At 42.7% G+C, this 18,305-nt stretch overlaps 1 protein-coding gene across 3 annotated transcripts in view; it reads right to left on the bottom strand.

Moving 5' to 3' along the window:
• Positions 1-1,437: 1,437 nt before the first annotated feature.
• Positions 1,438-18,305, bottom strand: part of Otud7b (OTU deubiquitinase 7B) — a 69,879-nt gene continuing 53,011 nt past the window's right edge. For all 3 annotated transcript variants that reach the window (XM_004632406.2, XM_023716483.1, XM_023716484.1), the window contains 6 exons: positions 11,826-11,938; positions 9,517-9,644; positions 9,058-9,207; positions 8,127-8,241; positions 7,137-7,221; positions 1,438-5,909 (listed from right to left, as the gene is read on the bottom strand). In XM_004632406.2, coding sequence (XP_004632463.1) covers positions 4,701-5,909; positions 7,137-7,221; positions 8,127-8,241; positions 9,058-9,207; positions 9,517-9,644; positions 11,826-11,938 — 1,800 coding nt within the window. In that variant the 3' untranslated portion in view covers positions 1,438-4,700. The remainder of the gene's footprint in view (positions 5,910-7,136; positions 7,222-8,126; positions 8,242-9,057; positions 9,208-9,516; positions 9,645-11,825; positions 11,939-18,305) is intronic.

Below are 18,305 nucleotides of genomic sequence, written 5' to 3'. Positions count from 1 at the left end.
AGGGGAATGAGAAGACAAAGGGGATGCCTTGGATCAGCACCTAGCCAGTAATGCAAGGGGTACAGCAGCTGGGAGCCAAGTAACCGGAAGACTATACCTCTCTCCACTCCAACACGCCCCAGTAAGAGAAAGGGTGGAGAGGGCAAGAGGCTGTATCAGTTTTTCCATTTTCAGAATCCTGCTCCAGTTGCAGGTTTGAGCCAGGAGTGAAGGCTGTTGGGAGGTGGAGCTGAGTGACTCACAGACTGAGTCACCGATGCAGTTACAAGCACGGAGAGGCCAAGGTCCTTCCCCACCCCCACTCAGCACCAGCCTCGGTTGCTCTTTCCTACTGCTCCTTACCAGCTGGACTAGCAAAAGGAGGCGGCATGGAGAAAGTCTATGTGGGGACAGGGACGCAATACAGCCTATTATATCAGCTTAAGTAAAGGGGCCAAACTGGCTGTGTCTTCCTCTGAAGAGACCACACTGTATGACTCACCCAGTCTGGAGCTGAAAGGCCCCAGGCAACGTGGAATGACAAAAAGCTGAGGGGTGGGTGACCTCAGGCTGGAAAGGGACTCGTGTGGTTGTTCAATTGGCTCGGAGAAAAAAGACACGGCGTCTAGAGGTGTCTGAGTAACTAGAGACAACATCTCTGAAATGTTCCTTTATTAAGAAAAAATGTGATGAGAACCTTGGACATGACAGTAAAAGCTAGGTTCTCAGAAATCTTTGAGAGCCAACTCCCTTCTTTCCAGCTTATCATTTCCCAAAGATACAACACAAAGTTGTTGCTATTTTTTTTTTTTTTATTGGTCTGTGAGCTTTACTTTGGGGACAGAGATATGTTCACTCCAATGCCCTGCACAGCACTGACTTTTAACATCATCCCCTACTCCTTACAGATTTTGAGACAGGATCTTATTACGTACTTCAAGCTGGCCTCACACTCACGCAATCCTCCTGCCTCAGCCTCCCAAGTAGAAGAATTACATGCACAAACCACCACACCCAGCTGACTCTTTTTAAAAATGTATTTTGCTGATTAAAATCAGTATGGAGACTTCCCTAACTAAAACCAGCAGAGGATTGGGGGGCTTATCCTGTAGTATATTTGCTCTACTGGGGATGAGATAAATATAGCATACAGGGTAGCCCTGTTTCTGAAGGGGAGGAAATAACCCTGAAAATCTCCCCTTCCCATTAAAAATTTCAGTAGGTACCTCAGATGCCCTGATTAAAGGAACTAAGTGCACTTAAAATTGAAGCCTGAGATAATGTCATGCTTCACCAGGGATTACAGGGTCCCCCTTCACTCACATACTCTCATGAGTCAAGGGAGTTTTGTTATTGTTGTTTGCGGATTTTGTTTTGTTTTTTTGGTTTGAGACTGGGTTTTGCTATGAAGTTCTTCATGGCCGTGAACTCACTATGTAGCTCTGGCTAGCCTTGTACTTGCCAGCCAATTTTTTTGCCTCAGCTTCCCAAGTGCTGATTACAGGCAAGTGCCACCTTGCCCAGCACCAAGAATCTTTATACTTTTGAGTACATGCCGTGTAACCCTCTCCCTCAGCTCCAACATGCTACTGCACAGGACTGCATAGCCCATTCATCTTTCCAAAATATGAAGTGATCTTTGTCTACCTTGATTTCCCAGGCATTATTCCTTAAAACATCCTACCCAAATCCTCCTCAAAAGGATAATCCAAAACAAACTTTAGTATTCCCTATTTTTAAAATATCCATTGTCTCAGAGTCCCTCATCCTTAGAATGAAGTTTTCCAAAGCCTTACTAGTTACCTTCTCAAGTAAAAAATAATTTATTAATAAAAAGCTATAAGGCCTAAAGCCCTACTTTATCATAGTCGCCTCAGGACTCCCTTCCCCTCCCCTGAATTTCTATCTTTTTTCCTTTGAGGACAAAGGGAATTGGGGAACTTATAAATAAAAACAAACATGATACAAGGTTTCTACTTTTGCTCATTTTCCTGTTTTTAAAAACAGAAGTGTTAGCTAAATCTAATAATAAATCAAGTCCAAACCCAGCAGTCCAGTGGAGAATTGTCTTCCCTGGCTTTCTCTCTGGGAACCCCCTGGCTGCTCCCAGCCACTTGGTCCAGGCCAGAGCCCTCCTGACAGTTCTGTGGGAGAAGCAAGCTGTGCACTTAGGGACAGAGAGGCCTCACCGGGTGGTCTGACCAGTGTCATTCAAACCCCAGAAATGGGCAAGAGCAGGGTGAACAAGGCATTCACCTAGGGTACAAAATGAGGGATGCATAAAAACTCAAAAACCAAGATAAACACTATTTCAGTGCAATATGCATTACAAATAAAAATGTAGCACTCATGATGAACAATGTATCAAAATATAAAGACAGGAATCATCCTATAGGTGTTCCTCCAATCTTGCTTCCCACATACTATTTCTGGTTCTGTCAGATCCAGTCTTAATTTTCTTAGTTTTTCTTTTTGAGACAGGGAATCACTAAGTTCAGGGTGGTCTGGAACTCACAGGCTCAACCTCCGGAGTGCAGGCATTACACGTATGTGCCAGTGAGCCTAGTCTTTAAAATTTTGATACTGTGTTCAGCATGGATTTTGATTTTTTTTTAAAGTTCTAAATTTTTTTCAAGTGTTATTGATTACTGAGTGCCCTTTTAAATTCTGCATATAAGGGGAGTGCTTGTCTCAGCTGTCAGCTCTGCCCAGAAATACCATAAACCCTCCTGTGAAGCCTGCTTCCTTAAAACCACCTTACTGTCCAATAGAAGCCTAACACTTCACAGCCATATGAAATGATTGAATCGACAGACCAGCAGTTTGCAAAGTGATTTTCAAGTCTGTTATGGAGAAAAGAACCTTTCTAAAAGTAGTTCCACTGAGAAAATCTTGGCTGACTTTGTTACCAAAGGGCAAATGAAATGAAAATGTTTCCTGAATGGGCAGAGGGAACACACACAAGTAAGTTCCCCCGGCACACATAGGCATCTTCACACTACGCGTGCCCCAGATCAGATGTGCGGATTACAGTCCACGGGATGGCGACTAACACGTGCCTCGACAGAGAAATCCAAGTACAGAAAAGCAGCCCCAATTAACATTCTGGACACGTAAGTGCACTTATTCTCCTTCTGTATATGCACCCCGGAGTGTATATATATATATATAATTGCATAGTTTGTTTTTTGTGTTTTTCACCAGAAAAATATATAAAGAAAAACTGGCCCAGGATAGGTCTGGTTTAAAGCTTTTAGAAACAGCTCTGGCCAGAGCAGACTTGTGCTTTGTGCAAAATGCAGAAGAGCGCCCCTTCTGTGTCCTCATCCCCATCCCTGACCCCCGGAACGCAGGGCTAAGCCAGGGATCGGCTCATCAGGAGTAATATGTGATCTGTGGTTATAGTTCACTAAAATATATTTTTAACTACCTTTTTATAAATTGCCCAAGTCCCCAATCTATGTTTCAACATCAGTCCTAATATCAAAAATAGCTTTTCTTACAAAGTATGTTATTATTATTATTTTAATAAACTAACCACAGATTAAGGTCAACTATGGCTTAACAAAAGAAGCCGGGATGTTAAATTCATTCTCCAAAAGTAGAGAGGAAGGAGAAAGAATCACTTAAATAGGAAAAAATAATAATTCTTAAAAATGTTTTCGTTTGTTGGGGTATTTTTTGTTTCTTTTCCTTAAAAAAATTAGTCAATAAAATAAGTTGCTTTCTACAGAAACACAGCAGCAGAAGATGGTAGTGCTTTACATAGGTTTTTGGTTTGGTTTCAAACAGTCTGACCAAAATATCTGTCCTTCCCCAACCTGTCCCAAAGTACTATACACTCAAACCCATTATGGTTATTGCTAAGTAGTTAAAAAACAAATCACTCTGCACCCATTCACCTGGAGAAAAATCAAAACAGCCATTCTTCTCAACACACTCTCTTCCTCAAGAGGAAATGTTTTTAAAATAAAATTTAAATATTTTTTTAAAAAATCATAACCTTCTTAATTTAGCCGAGCTTAGCCTTCAAATAGATGAGGAAAAGACAGGGACAATCTTACCCGTCCTCTCCAACTAGATGGATGACAGCTGATTGTAGAAGGAAGACTTAAGAGGAAGGGAATTCCCTTTAAGTTCTTCCCTCTCCCATCTTTATAAACTGGGATTTTAACTATTTTCTGTCCCTAACAAGTACCCAAGAGTGCACAGTATTGCCCTGCCTTGCCACATACCTTATTAAAATCAACAGTAAATCTATTCAGTATCTGTTTCCCTTACACTTCCAGCTCCATCACCATGTATTTCTTCCAAACCTAAAAGAACTTTGGTCTATCTTGTCTTTGACTGAGAACATTCTTTACCTGTTCCTCCCTGGCATCTGCCCTCCTCCCACCCACACCAAACCTTCCCCTACTACTTTCCCTTAGGTTCTGGGATGGAACACAAGACGTTATAGAACGAATCACCATCTACTGTCTCTCATGGCTCCTAAGTCCCATCAAGTCAAGCTCTGGAAAGCAGTGCAGCCCTCAGGCAGCATCCAGCCCTAGCTGCTCTTAGCAGCCTGGCAGCACTTCAATGTGCACAGACTTAAAAGTTTCCAGTCAGGCTCCCACAAACATTTATGCACTTGCCCCATCAACATGGGGCTGGGTCTTGATGAGCCAATAGTCAAGCTTAACTTTGTTGAGCCCCCTTGCCCTCCAAGGTCCCACCATTCAAAATCTGTGCACCAGCAGCTCCCCACTGGGTTCGCGTTCCCTCCTCCTCAGTTCTTCCCTATAACAGCAAGAGCAGAAGTTGTTGGTCTCAGGGTGTCCATAGAAGCTGCAGTTCGGTTGTTTGCACTTGGTCTGGGTTGGGGGAAGCCCCAGGGGACCTCCAGCCCATCCATCTGGCTCAGGGGGTTCCCTATAGCCATTGCTATAGGAATCAGCCACACGGAAGTGAGTTGGCAACAATGTGCCCCTGTGAATTCCATCCTTGGAGTGAGTGCCTGGCTCTGGAGGTGGGATGCTGTCCTGGTGGGGGTAAGGTCGACCGGGAGGGCACTGCCTGGGGAAGGTAGCATATGGTGGTAGGCCCCCCACACAAGGACCCCCTGCCAGCTGTCTCCTTGGTTCTTGGCAGTGGACCCCACCCCCAGAAGGCCGAGGGATAGTAAAGCCCCCAGGGTAGCCAGCTGAGAAGGCCACTGCCTTGGGCTCTCCTGGGGGCGCAGTCAGCTGCTCCTCCCCACCATCTGGCTCCGGTTTTTTGGCTGGAGGAGGCCCACTCCCTACCCCTCCATTAATGATCTTCCTCTCTGCCTCCTTCTGCTTCTGCTCTGCCAGGAATCTGTCCTCAGCATCAGCAAGGTACCGCTGGATCATCTCCTCCTGATACTGGTGACGGTGACCCATCTTCAGGGCTCCAACAAAAATAAATTTACCCTCCCCTTGCATTGCGATCCTCATAATGCTCAGGCTCTGCATCACTTCCTGGCTATACTTGCTCCCTCCATTACTGACACACTCCAGCGTGGACTTCTCAGACACAGGCCCATCCCCAGCTGCCTCCTCCTTGCCACCCTTCCAGCTCTTCAGTGAGTTTTTCTTCTTCTTCTCCAGTGTCTCAGTGCCACTGTTCACCCCTGACCCAATGCCCACCCCTCCAGGCTTAGAGCCTTTGCTGTGCATCAGGCCTCCCATGTTCTTTTTGAGCTTGCTGCCCAAGGTTTTGCCAAAGCTGCCCAGTTTGTTAGCCACAGAATCTGCTCTCTTCTTGTCCTTTTCCCGATCTCGCTTGGATTTCTCTTTCCGCTTGTTGCCCTCATTGCTGGTAGAACTGCTGCCAACTGACTCCTTGTCAGATTCCCCAGACTCAGGAGTAGATCGAGGCTCATCACCAGCTGAAGCTGTTGGGGACTCAGGCTGCGCCAGAGGAGCCTGGAAGAGACAAGAGCAGTATCGATGGTGATGCGGTTTCCTGAGCCAGTGGAAGGTGCCCAGGAAACTCAACCTTGAGCCCACCCATCAGCTCACAGGCCTCCCTGTTGCCACTGCTGTAGGGATCAGGAGTGCGGCTGGTGAGTGCCCTCCCTACTCCATCCTCCAAGTGACTGCCTAGCTCCAGAGAAGGGCTGTGTCATGATGAAGGAAGGGTCACCCAGGAGGGTACTGTTGTTTAGCTCCAGTTTCTCATGATCAACATTAGATGTACATAATATCTAATTTTTATTTTACCTACTGCAATTTGACTCCCTCTAATAACAAAGAGATACTGAAATATAGCCTTACTGCTCTTCACAGCAATAAACAATCACACAATACACAGCCTCTGGCTGAGGAGGGAGAATATTTTAGAGATACCAAAATGTTTGCTATAAATTTCTCTGTGTCAAATCCTGTTAAAATTAATTTCAGAGGCTGACGAGATAGCTCAGCAGTCTAAAATGCCAGCTTAGGCAAGCTTAGGCAGGCGCAGGCGACCACAGTTCGATCCCTGGCATCATATGCTGCGCCAGCCCTGCCCCCAGAGGATGAGCCAGCCAAAAGGAAAAAATGCTAAAAAATTAAAAATTCAAAAAAAATACAATTTCAAAGAAATCTTGACTAACTACAACCAATGAAGTCTAACCACTTTGCATCCCCCAACATTTACAAATTCAGCACTCCTGAGGTCATAAAATTTGCCTCTGCTCCCATAGTGCTGTTCCAGCTCAGAATCTACAGAATAAGGAACTGTTCCAATACTGTGCCTCTTTCTGGTGTCCCAAACAAAGGCCCATCTATAGAAAGTTTGGGGAAAGTAATGACAAACTTGACTTCACTGACAACTTTACAGAATGTATTCTAGGGATGTGACTATAACTCAGACATATAGCACTTGCCTGGCAGGCACAAGGCCCTGAGTCTGATTCCAGTAGCACTGCCACGGGAAGGGAGGGGCAGTATGAGAACACAGAGCCTGGTTGGAGAGATATGGACCCCAGAGGAAGTAACAGGGTTTTAAAAAGGCAGGCAAAAGTGTTTGTGTTACTTACTGACATCTTTCAGTTACTCCTAATCCTGACTCATAAACTAAACTAAGCAGAGACTCAAAAGGCAAGTGCCACCAGGTCTCCTGACTGTCCCTGTCATGGAACATGAGGACAGGGTAAGAGACATCTTCACCTGTGCATCAGAGGATAGTGGGATCCATTTTACATCCATGTAGCTATGCAGCAGATGTAATTTGACCTCCAGAGACAGAATTACACTGTAGAAAGAAAAAGAGTATTAAAAACTTACTATGACCATATTTAAAAGCAAAGCAGAGTGATACACTTGGAGAGAACAATTGAGTCTTCCATGGCTTAGGATTCAACTGAGTTTGAATTATAGTTTTGTGATCTTGAAAGTCAGCTGGGGTCCATAATGGGTATTAGTAACAGTATCTATCCTGTGGCGTTGTTGTGAAGATTAAAATAAGTGTCTGGAAAGGACTTAGCACAGTGTCTGGAAATAAAAAATACTAAGCAGTAGTCATTATTATGACTTAAGTATTATTTAGAAGAAGGTTTTGATAATTAGGTAAGAACTTATTTCTAAAAAGCCATAAGCTGGGTTTTAAAATCAAACCCAGTCAAGCAGCTCCCAAAGCTACAGAGGCCCAAAGAGGAAGCAGCAAGTACAAAGGACAGGCAGAACTTTTAGGTTCCTCTGCTCTGCATTGGGAAGCTGCAGAGGAAGTTAGGAGAAGAGGCTAAGCAGGCTATAGGGAAGTGGATATGGAGTAGAAGGGATATATTTTTCTTGCTGTTTAAATTCCAGAAAGAGAAAAACCCAGAGCAAAGTATTTCAATCCACTATTTAAAATTCTTCTTATATGGGCTGACATAAAATGATTTGATTCTCGTTCTGGTGACTGTTTTTTGGTAATTCTGGGGTATATCAGTAAAGGCTCACTCTTCCCACTGTAAGAAAAGAACAAGTTGAGACCCCAGGACTCATAACTTTCACAGAGACAAAGCCTGGTACCCAACCTGGCTCATACCTCACCATTTTATCAAACTGGAATTGGAATGTGAATGTGTTGCTTTTGAGCTAAGGAAAAATCCCAACAACATGCACCTGGAAAAAATCCCTGACATGAAGCAGATGGAAAGGCTGGGACTGCCTCACCTGGCCAATCGGACATTGTCACTGTCATCTTTGCCCCACTCCCAGCCCTTTCCTGGGTCCACTGCAAAGTGCAAAGGCAGCAGCTTTTGCTCTGAGTCTGTCAGTGGGATCAGAGCTGAGAAGGAAAACAAAACATGATGTCAAGGTGACTTGAGAGAGGACAGCATCCAAACGAACACAGCTGACTTCACTAAGATTGTAGCAGGGCTCTAACTGTAGCCACTTCTCGATCCTCTAACTGTAGCCACTTCTCGATCCTTGCAGGTGAATTACTCTAACATTTAAAAACCAATAGGTCAGTTTTCCCCTACCACCCAGCACACAATGCAGGACACCATTCTCCATGACTCCCCATCAGTCCATGTAACTTTCACTGCATTCTCGACAGCTATACGGATTCAGAGAATTCAAAGTCATTAAGATAAATGCAGCAAAGCATTTGGAAGGTCCCATAACCTTCATGCATATGCCTCATACTCCAGAACAAGCAAAATAGGCTATGTTCTTCTCCAAGATTTTTTTTTTTTAAATTGAAAACTCTGCTAAGGCTGGGGAGATAGCTCAGCAGCATAAGTGCTTGCCTGGCAAGCACAAGGTTCTGGGTTCAATCCCTCGTAAAAAGAAAAAGAAAAAGAAGAAAAGAAAACTAAACTCTGCTGAGCTGGGCACAGTGGTGCATCTGTAATACCAGCACTCAAGAGGTTGAGGCAGGAGAAGCACCATGAGGTAGAGGCCAGCCTGAACTGTATAACAAGATTCTGTCTCAAAAAACAAGACCAAAAAGAAAAACCTAATAAAACAGCATCAACATGTATTGTCTGGGTTTGCAGATCCCTTAATTCTTTCCTTATGCATTAGTCCTCATTTTCCTATCCCCAAGTGAAAATACTGCAGACCAAACAACACTAGAGACAGACACTGTGTCTAGCACCTTGTTCCTTGGCGTTTTCCTTCTGCTCCATGGACACAAGTGCAGAAAAGTGGGCCTGATCATAGGCGAGCACCAGAGGAGATCGGTGACACTGGCTGACGGGAACCTCCAAGGGCAGATAGATTCCCCCAAAGGGAATAGGAGCAAATGCTGTAGAAAACCGAGATCGTCACTAAGACTATGACCTTCGCTAGTGAGCAATCCTTCCACCTCAGTCTGCCAACCTAGCCCTGCCTTTCATTCCAATTTGTTTAATAATTCTTTCCTAAAAAGTCTTCTCAATTAATCCCAATGGCTTTACTATGCAACTCTTAAGAAGTCTGCATTGTTCTAACTCCCACTTTTCCTTTCTTCTCCAGCTATCTGTAGATCCCCCTTTCCCACCCTCCTCCCAGTGCTCAGCCAAAGGACTGCAAGGGGGGATGCTGGGCTGCAGTGAGGATGGATGAGCTCACTCACCTTCCCCTCCAGAGTCCCTCAGCATGGTGTCTGCCACGACCACTATCGGCCTCTTGAGCACATGAGCAAGGACGAAGACGTGGAACTCTTCCAAACTCTCATATACAGGCTCCTCAGAGCTCTCCACCCTAGAATTGCAGCAGAGGAGAAGAAGGAGCACAGCAGAAGGGAGGGAAGAAAACAAGAGAGCCTAAAGGCCAGTTCTAGAGAAAAGGAAAATAGGAGTGTCCTTTCCTGGTTTCCCTATTTACTTAAGCCTATCACTGATAGAACGGATCATTTTACACTATCATGGTTGTTTTTACTTTCATCTCTCCAAAGGGAAAATCTGAGAATTTAGAATTCAAAGGCTCTGGAGTTAAAGTGGGGCTAGGGAATCTTGAGGTAATCCTCACCTCTTAATATCCAACCTGCTTAACAAACCTCCCCAATTCTCTAGCCAGCAGCTGAATATACAACCGCCTTAGCCCCATCCTGCTTACCTTTCCCACCACAACACCCACATATCACATTCATCGTGCCATGCAAAAGAAAGCCCAGTTCCTCTTCCTATGTTCTTATTTAAGGACCTCCACCATTATTTAGGCGCTTACTTACAAACTGAAGAAATATTTTCTGTTCTACTTACCTTTCCTTTCCTTCCTTCCTTTTTAAAACAAGGTCTTATTATATGTTATTGCAGGGTGGTCTCAAACTCACAGTGATCCTTCTGCCTCAGCCTCCCAAGTACTAGGATCACGAGTGTGTGCCACCACACCTGGCTTTTACTATTCTTTACCACTTAGCATCAATTAACCTTGCTTAATTCCATTTCCTATATGCCCTTTTAAAAAACTTTTTGTTAGTCCATATTTCCAATACCTAATGATTACATTCATAGTGGGGATGGTGGGGAATTGGTCCATGTACAACACACCTTAATTCCTTTTAGGTCCTCTTCTCCTCTCTGCCTGCTCACACTTGGGACCATGTCTTGGTCCTCTTGCCATTTATGAAAGATGCTGTGTATTTCTTGTACCTGTGCCCTCTAACCTATGTTCAGTCTACCACCCTGCTCACACTCAAGGCCCTCTTGCTTGGATTATTACTACAACTGCTTATAACCTCACTCCCCTCCTCCTTATTATCTGCTCCAGTGTCTTGTGTTCAAATACACAGATTTGTTCTTGTCACTCTCATTCTTAAACTACCTAGCTCTCCCACCAAACCCCAAAACAATGTTACTCAACACTGGGTACTTATTGCAAACTTGCGATTTCTGAGCCTTACTCAGCCATACTTTCTTGAGGCAGAGGTCCAGAAGGCTGCATTTTAAATAATTCTCCCAAATTAATATTATGTATAATAAAGTTTGGAAAGGTAATAATTTTTAACTTTCTACTATGGAACGTTTCAAAATTTTAGCCATACTGAATACTTGAGAGCCTATCAAGGTTTGAGGGGAGCTCAGTAGTACAGTATAAGCTTAGCATGTCCAAGGCCCTGGGTTTAAGCCCTAAACAAACAAATAAACAAACAAAATCACACTAAATTCTTATGTATCACAATGCTTCAACAATAATAAATTGGTGGCCAATTTAGTTCAAATATACCTTGATCTATTTCCTTATCCTTTCCCACTCCCACGCCACTAGATTATTTTGAAGCAAATCCTGAGCATTATATTATTTCATTCATATACATTTCAGTAAAACCAAACACACACCAGGTGTGGTGGTGCATATCCATAATCCCAGCACTTGAAAGGCTGAGGCAGGAAGATTGCTGTGAGTTCAAGGCTAGCCTGAGCTACAAAGTGAGCTCAAAGCCAGCCTGAACAGCAAAGTGAAATCCTGTCTCAAAAAGACAAACAAACCAAAACAAAAAAACGAACATGCAGATATTACGCATGTTTTCCTGGCTGTCTTTTAAATGTTCATACGTTCCAATTGGTTGGTATGTTTTATTGTCTTTAAATCTATATTTCCCTGTCCTTTTTTTTTTTTCACTGCTTGTCTCACAGTTTCCCAAAGCCTAAATGGGACATAAATCTGTTACTTAATATGATACAAGAGAAACTTTGGCATGGCACACAAAATGTGGACTGCCCAATCTCAGTTATCATTTTGCACAACATATTCCAGCCTAGCTACACTAAATACTGAAGTCCCTGGAACACACTATGCTGTACATACGGTATCCTTGCATGACCCTTCTCTTTTGTTTTAACTGGGAACACAGAGCTCTTCTCTGTGGCATCTTAGTCTAGTGAGGATTTTCAAAAAGACCATTTTTTGCCCCCACCCCCACCCCAACTTAGCCGTACTCACCCTCCACCACTGGCTCCATTGGTACCGAGATGCATTCGCGGCTCACTTGAGGCAAGCTTGATCAGTTCATTCCATTCCTTCTGCCATTCTTCCTCTGTGTACACCAGTCCTGACTGCAGGCACCCGGGGAGATCAAGCAATTAAAGGCTATACTCACTCCAACTTACTCGCTGTCACCACCCTCCACTCTGTTAGCACTTGACTTACAGTTGTGGTACAAAGTCAAATCTCTCCTCCCTTTCAAAGTTGGGATCCATAAAGGAATAGCCTATGATCTTTCTCATACTCCATATTCTACTCTTTTTTGGTACATTTTGGTTTCTGTTTCTGCCTTCCATCCTATTTCCCTATACCCAGTATACCTCACTACCTGACTCTGGCAAAGGACTCTGGCAAGATCGCCACTTCAGTGTACTCTCTGGTTCTCATCTTTCTTAGCCTGTGTGACATACTCTCCTCCTTAGTCTTCTCTAGCATCCACTCTTATTTCTCTGAACTCTTGCTGTTCTCCCAAAACTGGGGGTACGTCAATGAATTCAGTTTTGCTTCCCTCTGGGTGATCTCTTCAACTGCCATCATTTCATTCACCACCATCTATATGCTTATGGTTTTAAAATCCCCTCTCTTGGGGCTGGGGAGATGCTCAGTGGAATAAGTGCTTCCCTGGCAAGCACAAGGGCCTGAGTTCAATCCCCAGTTCCGGAAAAAAAAAAAAATTAAAATCGCCCCTCTAGCTCAGATTTTCTCTTAAATTCTATGTTCACGTATACAGCAGCCTAACAAATACTACTACTTACCCATGTCTACCTGAAACTCTACATATAGTCAAATAGATCTTCTAAAAACTCATTCCTCTACCTGTGTTCCTACCTTTATGAGTAGCACTACCACTCAAACAAGAAACCAAAGAATTATCCTTCTTTTACCCCACACCTACATCCCTTCAGTCAACAACTACCAATTGTTAAGTGTAAACTAATGCAATACACCTTAACTGGTTTTACTACCTCCAGTTATGTTTTCTTCTGATCCATTTCCTACAATGCACAAGAGAAAATTTTTGTTTAGCTTTTCTGTTTACTAAAAAATATTTTAATGAAACTCTGCTAAAAACTCCATTAAGAATCATCACTGTAAAAAACAATTTAAAAAAAGAAAAAAGAATCATCACTGTGCTAGGCACAGTGGTGCACTGTAATCCTAGCACTCAAGAGGCTGAGGCAAGAGGATATCTCTGTAAGTTCAAGGCCAAGTTGAGCTACATAGTGAGTTAAAGATCAGCTTGAAGTACACAGCAAGACCCTATTTCAAATTTAGAAAAAAAAAAACAAAACATCATTGCCTATTACACACACGAGACTCCTTGCAGAGCCCACTTTCTGACCACTTCTAGTCCAGTATCTCTCTGAATTACCAGTAGTTCCTGGAATGTATAACTCTGACCTTGTATCTAAGTGCCTTCTGCCTGGTTCACTCCACTCATTATCTTCCTCATACACAATTTCTTAACTTTCAGGACAGAACTCAACTATCACTCCCTGTGAAGTCCTTTCCTCAATGTACTTTACTCCTTCCTTTCTATCTCACCTCTTCAGCTGCTACTCGAGTACTGTACTAGAAGCCACAGTGGTTATGTTTTGTTGCATTTATGTATTTACAGGTTTATTTCCTACTACTTTGCTCTTGCCAGGACCAAGTTTTAGCAATATGCCTAGTGCTTCCTATGTGATCAGTAATCATAAATAAGCAATAGGCTAGGTGAAATCCATTTTTCTGTTTTTTAGATGGTAATGGGGATCAAACCCAGGGTTGCTGTTATTTCTCAACATTCCCAGACCCTTTTACTTTTGAGATAGGGTCTAAGTTACCCAGGTGGGACTTGAACTTTCAATCCTCCTGCATTAGCCTCCGAAAGTGCTAGGCTAATTAAGCATGTACCACCATACCTAGCTTAAAACTAATTTTTATTGAAGGACAGTGTATACTGGTAACAATGTACAAATATTATACTGGCTTTACGATGGGTATAATGATTTGAGAGACAAGCTGCTTTTGGTTTTACTTATTTTAGTTTGTTGTTTTGTTTTGTTTTGAAACAGGTTCTCACTATGTAGCCCAGGCTGGCCTTGAACTCATGTAATTTTTTTTTTTTTTCTGTTTTAGCCTCCTAGGTGCTGGGACTATATCCGGCTTTGAAAGACAAGATGACCTTACTAATTTTTATTTGGCTTACATCAGTATTAAAACTGAATGTACACTGCTTACGCACACACTGACAGAGTAGAAGGAATCTTACTGAAAATATAAGGGATATCAGGAATAATCTAATAGAAACTAAAGTGTCACTGCGAGTATATTTTACTTTAATAATAATTTATGAAGACACAGCTAATTTCAATTTGTAAAATGCTACCACAGATGTTGTTTCAATTAAAAATAAAAAGAACAATGCACAGGTCATATATATGGAAGAGCTCAGGTCACTGCAATATACCTAACTCAGGGGATCTCTCACCTAGTTCAGATTCATGTTTTCACACACCTAACCACTAGGTGGCACACACTTGTAGCCTCATTTATAGGACTTTACCATCAATTTTAACACAGACAAGATCTGGGATACCAAAAATGACTTAGCATTTGGTTATTAGGAAACTAAAAGAAGCTCCTAAATCCTTGCTCTTCCTCTTCCCATTCCTGCTCCCAAATAGGAGATAGTCTCAACTAAGATGATAGGGCCAGCCAGATAGTGCATCAGATTAAAGCTGCTGCTTAGGCAGATGTAGGGATGGGTTTGATCCCCTGCACCACATGCTTTGCTGGCCCCACCCCCACCCCCAGGGCATGCTGAGCTGGCCACTGAGACTGGGTGTGGTGGTGCACACCTGTAATCCCAGCGCTTGGGAGGCTGTAAACAGGAGAATCACTATGAGTCTGATCTAGTAGTGAGACCCTGAACACCCTGTAGGTCCTTCCCTTAAAAAGAAAGAAAGAAAGAAAGAAAGAAAGAAAGAAAGAAAGAAAGAAAGAAAGAAAGAGGAGGGCTGCAAGGAAAGCCAACATTTTGGCCCTAACCTTCTAAGGTCAATTAAGACTCAGGACATATGAGTGTTATACCCTGTCAAAATTGACTCCATTTTGTTGCCTTTCTAACCTCGCGGAGTTTCTGTTTTGTATGCGTCTACACCACCCAACTCCTGACTCAAGTCTTATGATATCTGTTCCCCAAACCTTATCTCAACGAACTCTATATGACTGCCAACTCAGCACCTCCACACAACAGGACCACCCCATAAACTGATGACTCTCTGTACCCCATGATTGCTGATTTCAACACCCCACCCAATGGGACCACCCAATGAACTAATGACCCTGCCACTTCTTCCTCTCCACCCCTTCCCTGTTTTTGTGGTTTTCCGTTTTTGCGGTGTCCCTTTTGCTGCAGAGCTCTGTTATCAGTGAGGCGAAGGGACCCAAGTGTCCCTTTCGCCAATTGGTTGCCTTTAGAGATTATGGACTTTGGTCACATGTAGAGGTTTCCGTGACCTCTGGGATCTCTTTAGGTAAGGTTCTTTTACCCCTACCCCTTACCCCTACAGATTCAAACTATGGGGGGCTAGCAGCTTTTGCTCGACCTCTCATTTCACATTTCCCTTTGAGATTCTCCTTGTTACATGTTGACTGTTTTCCTGCCTCTTAGTGGAGCTAAATCGTGATTGTGGGGGATCTGTTTATTGTTTTTGGGCGCCTGTTAATTGTTTTTCGTTTTGTTTGGTCTAATTATGTATGTCTATGTTTTGTCCGTTGTTATTTTCGTTTCATTTTTGTTTGCTGTCTTTCTCGTGTTTGGTCCTGCGAAAATAGGACGGGTTTTCCCTTCTCCTCCTCCCCCCTCCCCCCTCCTCCTTCTCCTCCCCCTCCCCCTCCCCTTCTCTTTCTCCTTCCACCTGCCAGCCGCTGCCACTCACAAGCTCCCTCGATTGGGACGATTGTCAGAGGATCCTGCAGACCCTCTTCACCTCTGAGGAACAAAACCACATACGCTCAACTGCCTGTAAAACAGTACTCGGACCCAACGGAACACCAACTCCAGACCTTGACCACCAAGATGCTGTTTCTTCCCTCTCATGCCCCTGATTGGGACCCCAACTCTGATCAGGGTAGAGAGACTCTCAACCGATACTGCCAGTTGCTTCTGGGAGTCCTTAAGGCAGCAACCTGGAAGCCCATTGACCTATCCAAGGCATCAAAGGTAAGACAATTAACTACCAAGTCCCTACAGAACCAGCAGAGCCAACAAGACCGATGGCCCCAAGACAACCAAAGGTCAGGCCTTTCACCAATAGGTACTAACCAATGTGCTTACTGTAAGGAAATGGGACACTAGAAAAAAGATTGCCTTAAGTTAAAGATAAAAAACTGGAAAAAAGAGACTCTCCAGTAAAGGTCATAGGGGCCACCAGACAAACCAAGATAGTACCATGTGCTTCTGTTAAACCCTTTGCTACCACTCTAAATCCAGATTGTTAACCAAGATTTCATTAAGTCCCTCCAGGCCTTCCAGCCGATACTCGCTTCCATCCACTGGCATCCATCGCCAAATCTTCCACCCCCCAAAACATTTAAGTGTAAGAAAACAATTTGACCTTTTCTCCTTATCATTTATCATTTAATTGGATAAGAGATAAGTTAAAACATAAGGCCTTTACTGTAAAGTGCTTAGGTAATCTTGTTCAGGCTTTTTAAATATTCCTTGTAAAATTTGGATAAATAGTGGTTACTCTGCCAGCTAGTAAATGCTCTTGGAACAGCTGCCACTCTTTAAAGCACAAGACAGGTTTCCCCAGCCATTCTTCGGTAAATCGCCACTGAAGCCTATGGCTGATGAAATGTTGGTCAGAAAAAAAAAATGCTGGATTTCTTTCTGGAGACATCTCTGGTTGTATGAGCAAAAAAAAAAAAAACAAACAAACAAAAAAACCCTGAGACTACCTAAGGGGTTAAGGCGCTATACCCAAAGGTTCCTTGGTGGAAACTGGTTTCTGACCACTAAAAGCTTACATCTGCTTTATGTGTTAACTGAAAATAAGATGTTTGCCAGCTGTATTGTGTTTTTACTAATATGTAAAATGTGACGCTAAATGATAATAAGTTTCACCTGTGGGTTGCAAGGTTAAATCTTTAGTTGCAAAATATTTATGTAATGTTAATCTTAAACCAAGTTTAGACTTCTACAAAAAGATAGGCAGCATTATAGGCTAATGTTGCATTTGAAAATGTGTCATATTGTTAGTTTTAAAACAACCAAAAGATAAACAGCCAGTCTATCATGGTTTAGCTGTAACAGGAACTTACCTGCTTCCACTGGAGCCCAAACAGTCAGACCCCTGCTGGCCAAATAGCCAGGCAGGAGATTATAATAAAAAAAAAAAAAAAATATTTTCTAGTGTATATTCTTAAAGGTCTAGAAAGAACTAAGGCCAAACCTTCAGTTATTAAATTTCAACTATTTACCAGAAAAAAGATAAACACCCCTCTGATTTCTTAAAATAATTATTTTTGAGATGCTAATTCAGTGAGGGGACAAATTATTTTACAGATAGGTTTATTACTTAGTCAACTTCAAAAATTAAAAAGAGAGCTACAAAAGATAGCTTCTGCTCCAAACTACTCACTTGATATTTTATGGGACATTAAAAAAAAACAATGTCCTATGATTAACACTGGGAGAGAACCAAGGAGAAAAAACAAAAAGACCAAAATTGGCTACCCTTGTTATGGCCTCAAAATAGATCCTCAGTCTGATTCTCTGGGCTCCAAGAAGATCTCAACAACAATAAAGCTCATTTGCTGCAAAGTCAGGCCAGCATAAGAGGGACTACCTTGAGAGGCCCACAAGCCATGCCCTAACTGCCAAGGCAGCCACTAGAAGTAAGACTGCACTCTGAGGCGGAGGCCCCAGAGCTCAGACTCAGCTTCCTAGGTGGTCTAATAAGACCAAAGGGTCCTGGGCCTGCCTCCTCCCTCTGGCCAAACTGTCATCTCTACCTGTCATCTTCATAGAGGAGCCCTAAGTAATCACAACTAAAAAAAAAAAAAAAAAAAAAACACCAGCCCATTGCTGGATATTGACACAGGTCTCTTTGTCTTTCTCCAACCAGACCTTCCAGTCGTCATCTTATTTGAGCTATAATTAAGATATATTGTTCATACATAGATACAATCCTGTCATAAACCCAGAGCTTGTCTTTAAAAAATAAAACTCAGAACCGATATAAAAGGATAAATCCCTCCTTGCTTACAATAGTAGTCATATCCAAAACTGAAGGGGACATTGATTTAATCTGACTAAATATTATGTATTTCATAAGTAAAATTAGCCTGGTTGATTTTTGATGTATTTTATGCTGATAAGAAACACAACTGTAACTAAAAAAATATGCCAAACTTAAAATATTAACAGTAATAAGATATTAATCT

The sequence above is a fragment of the Octodon degus genome, unplaced genomic scaffold (genome assembly GCF_000260255.1).
Source record: "Octodon degus isolate 3935 unplaced genomic scaffold, OctDeg1.0 scaffold00048, whole genome shotgun sequence".
In the NCBI taxonomy this organism is placed as follows: Eukaryota; Metazoa; Chordata; class Mammalia; order Rodentia; family Octodontidae; genus Octodon; species Octodon degus.
This window is presented reverse-complemented; position numbering and strand designations above follow the sequence as displayed.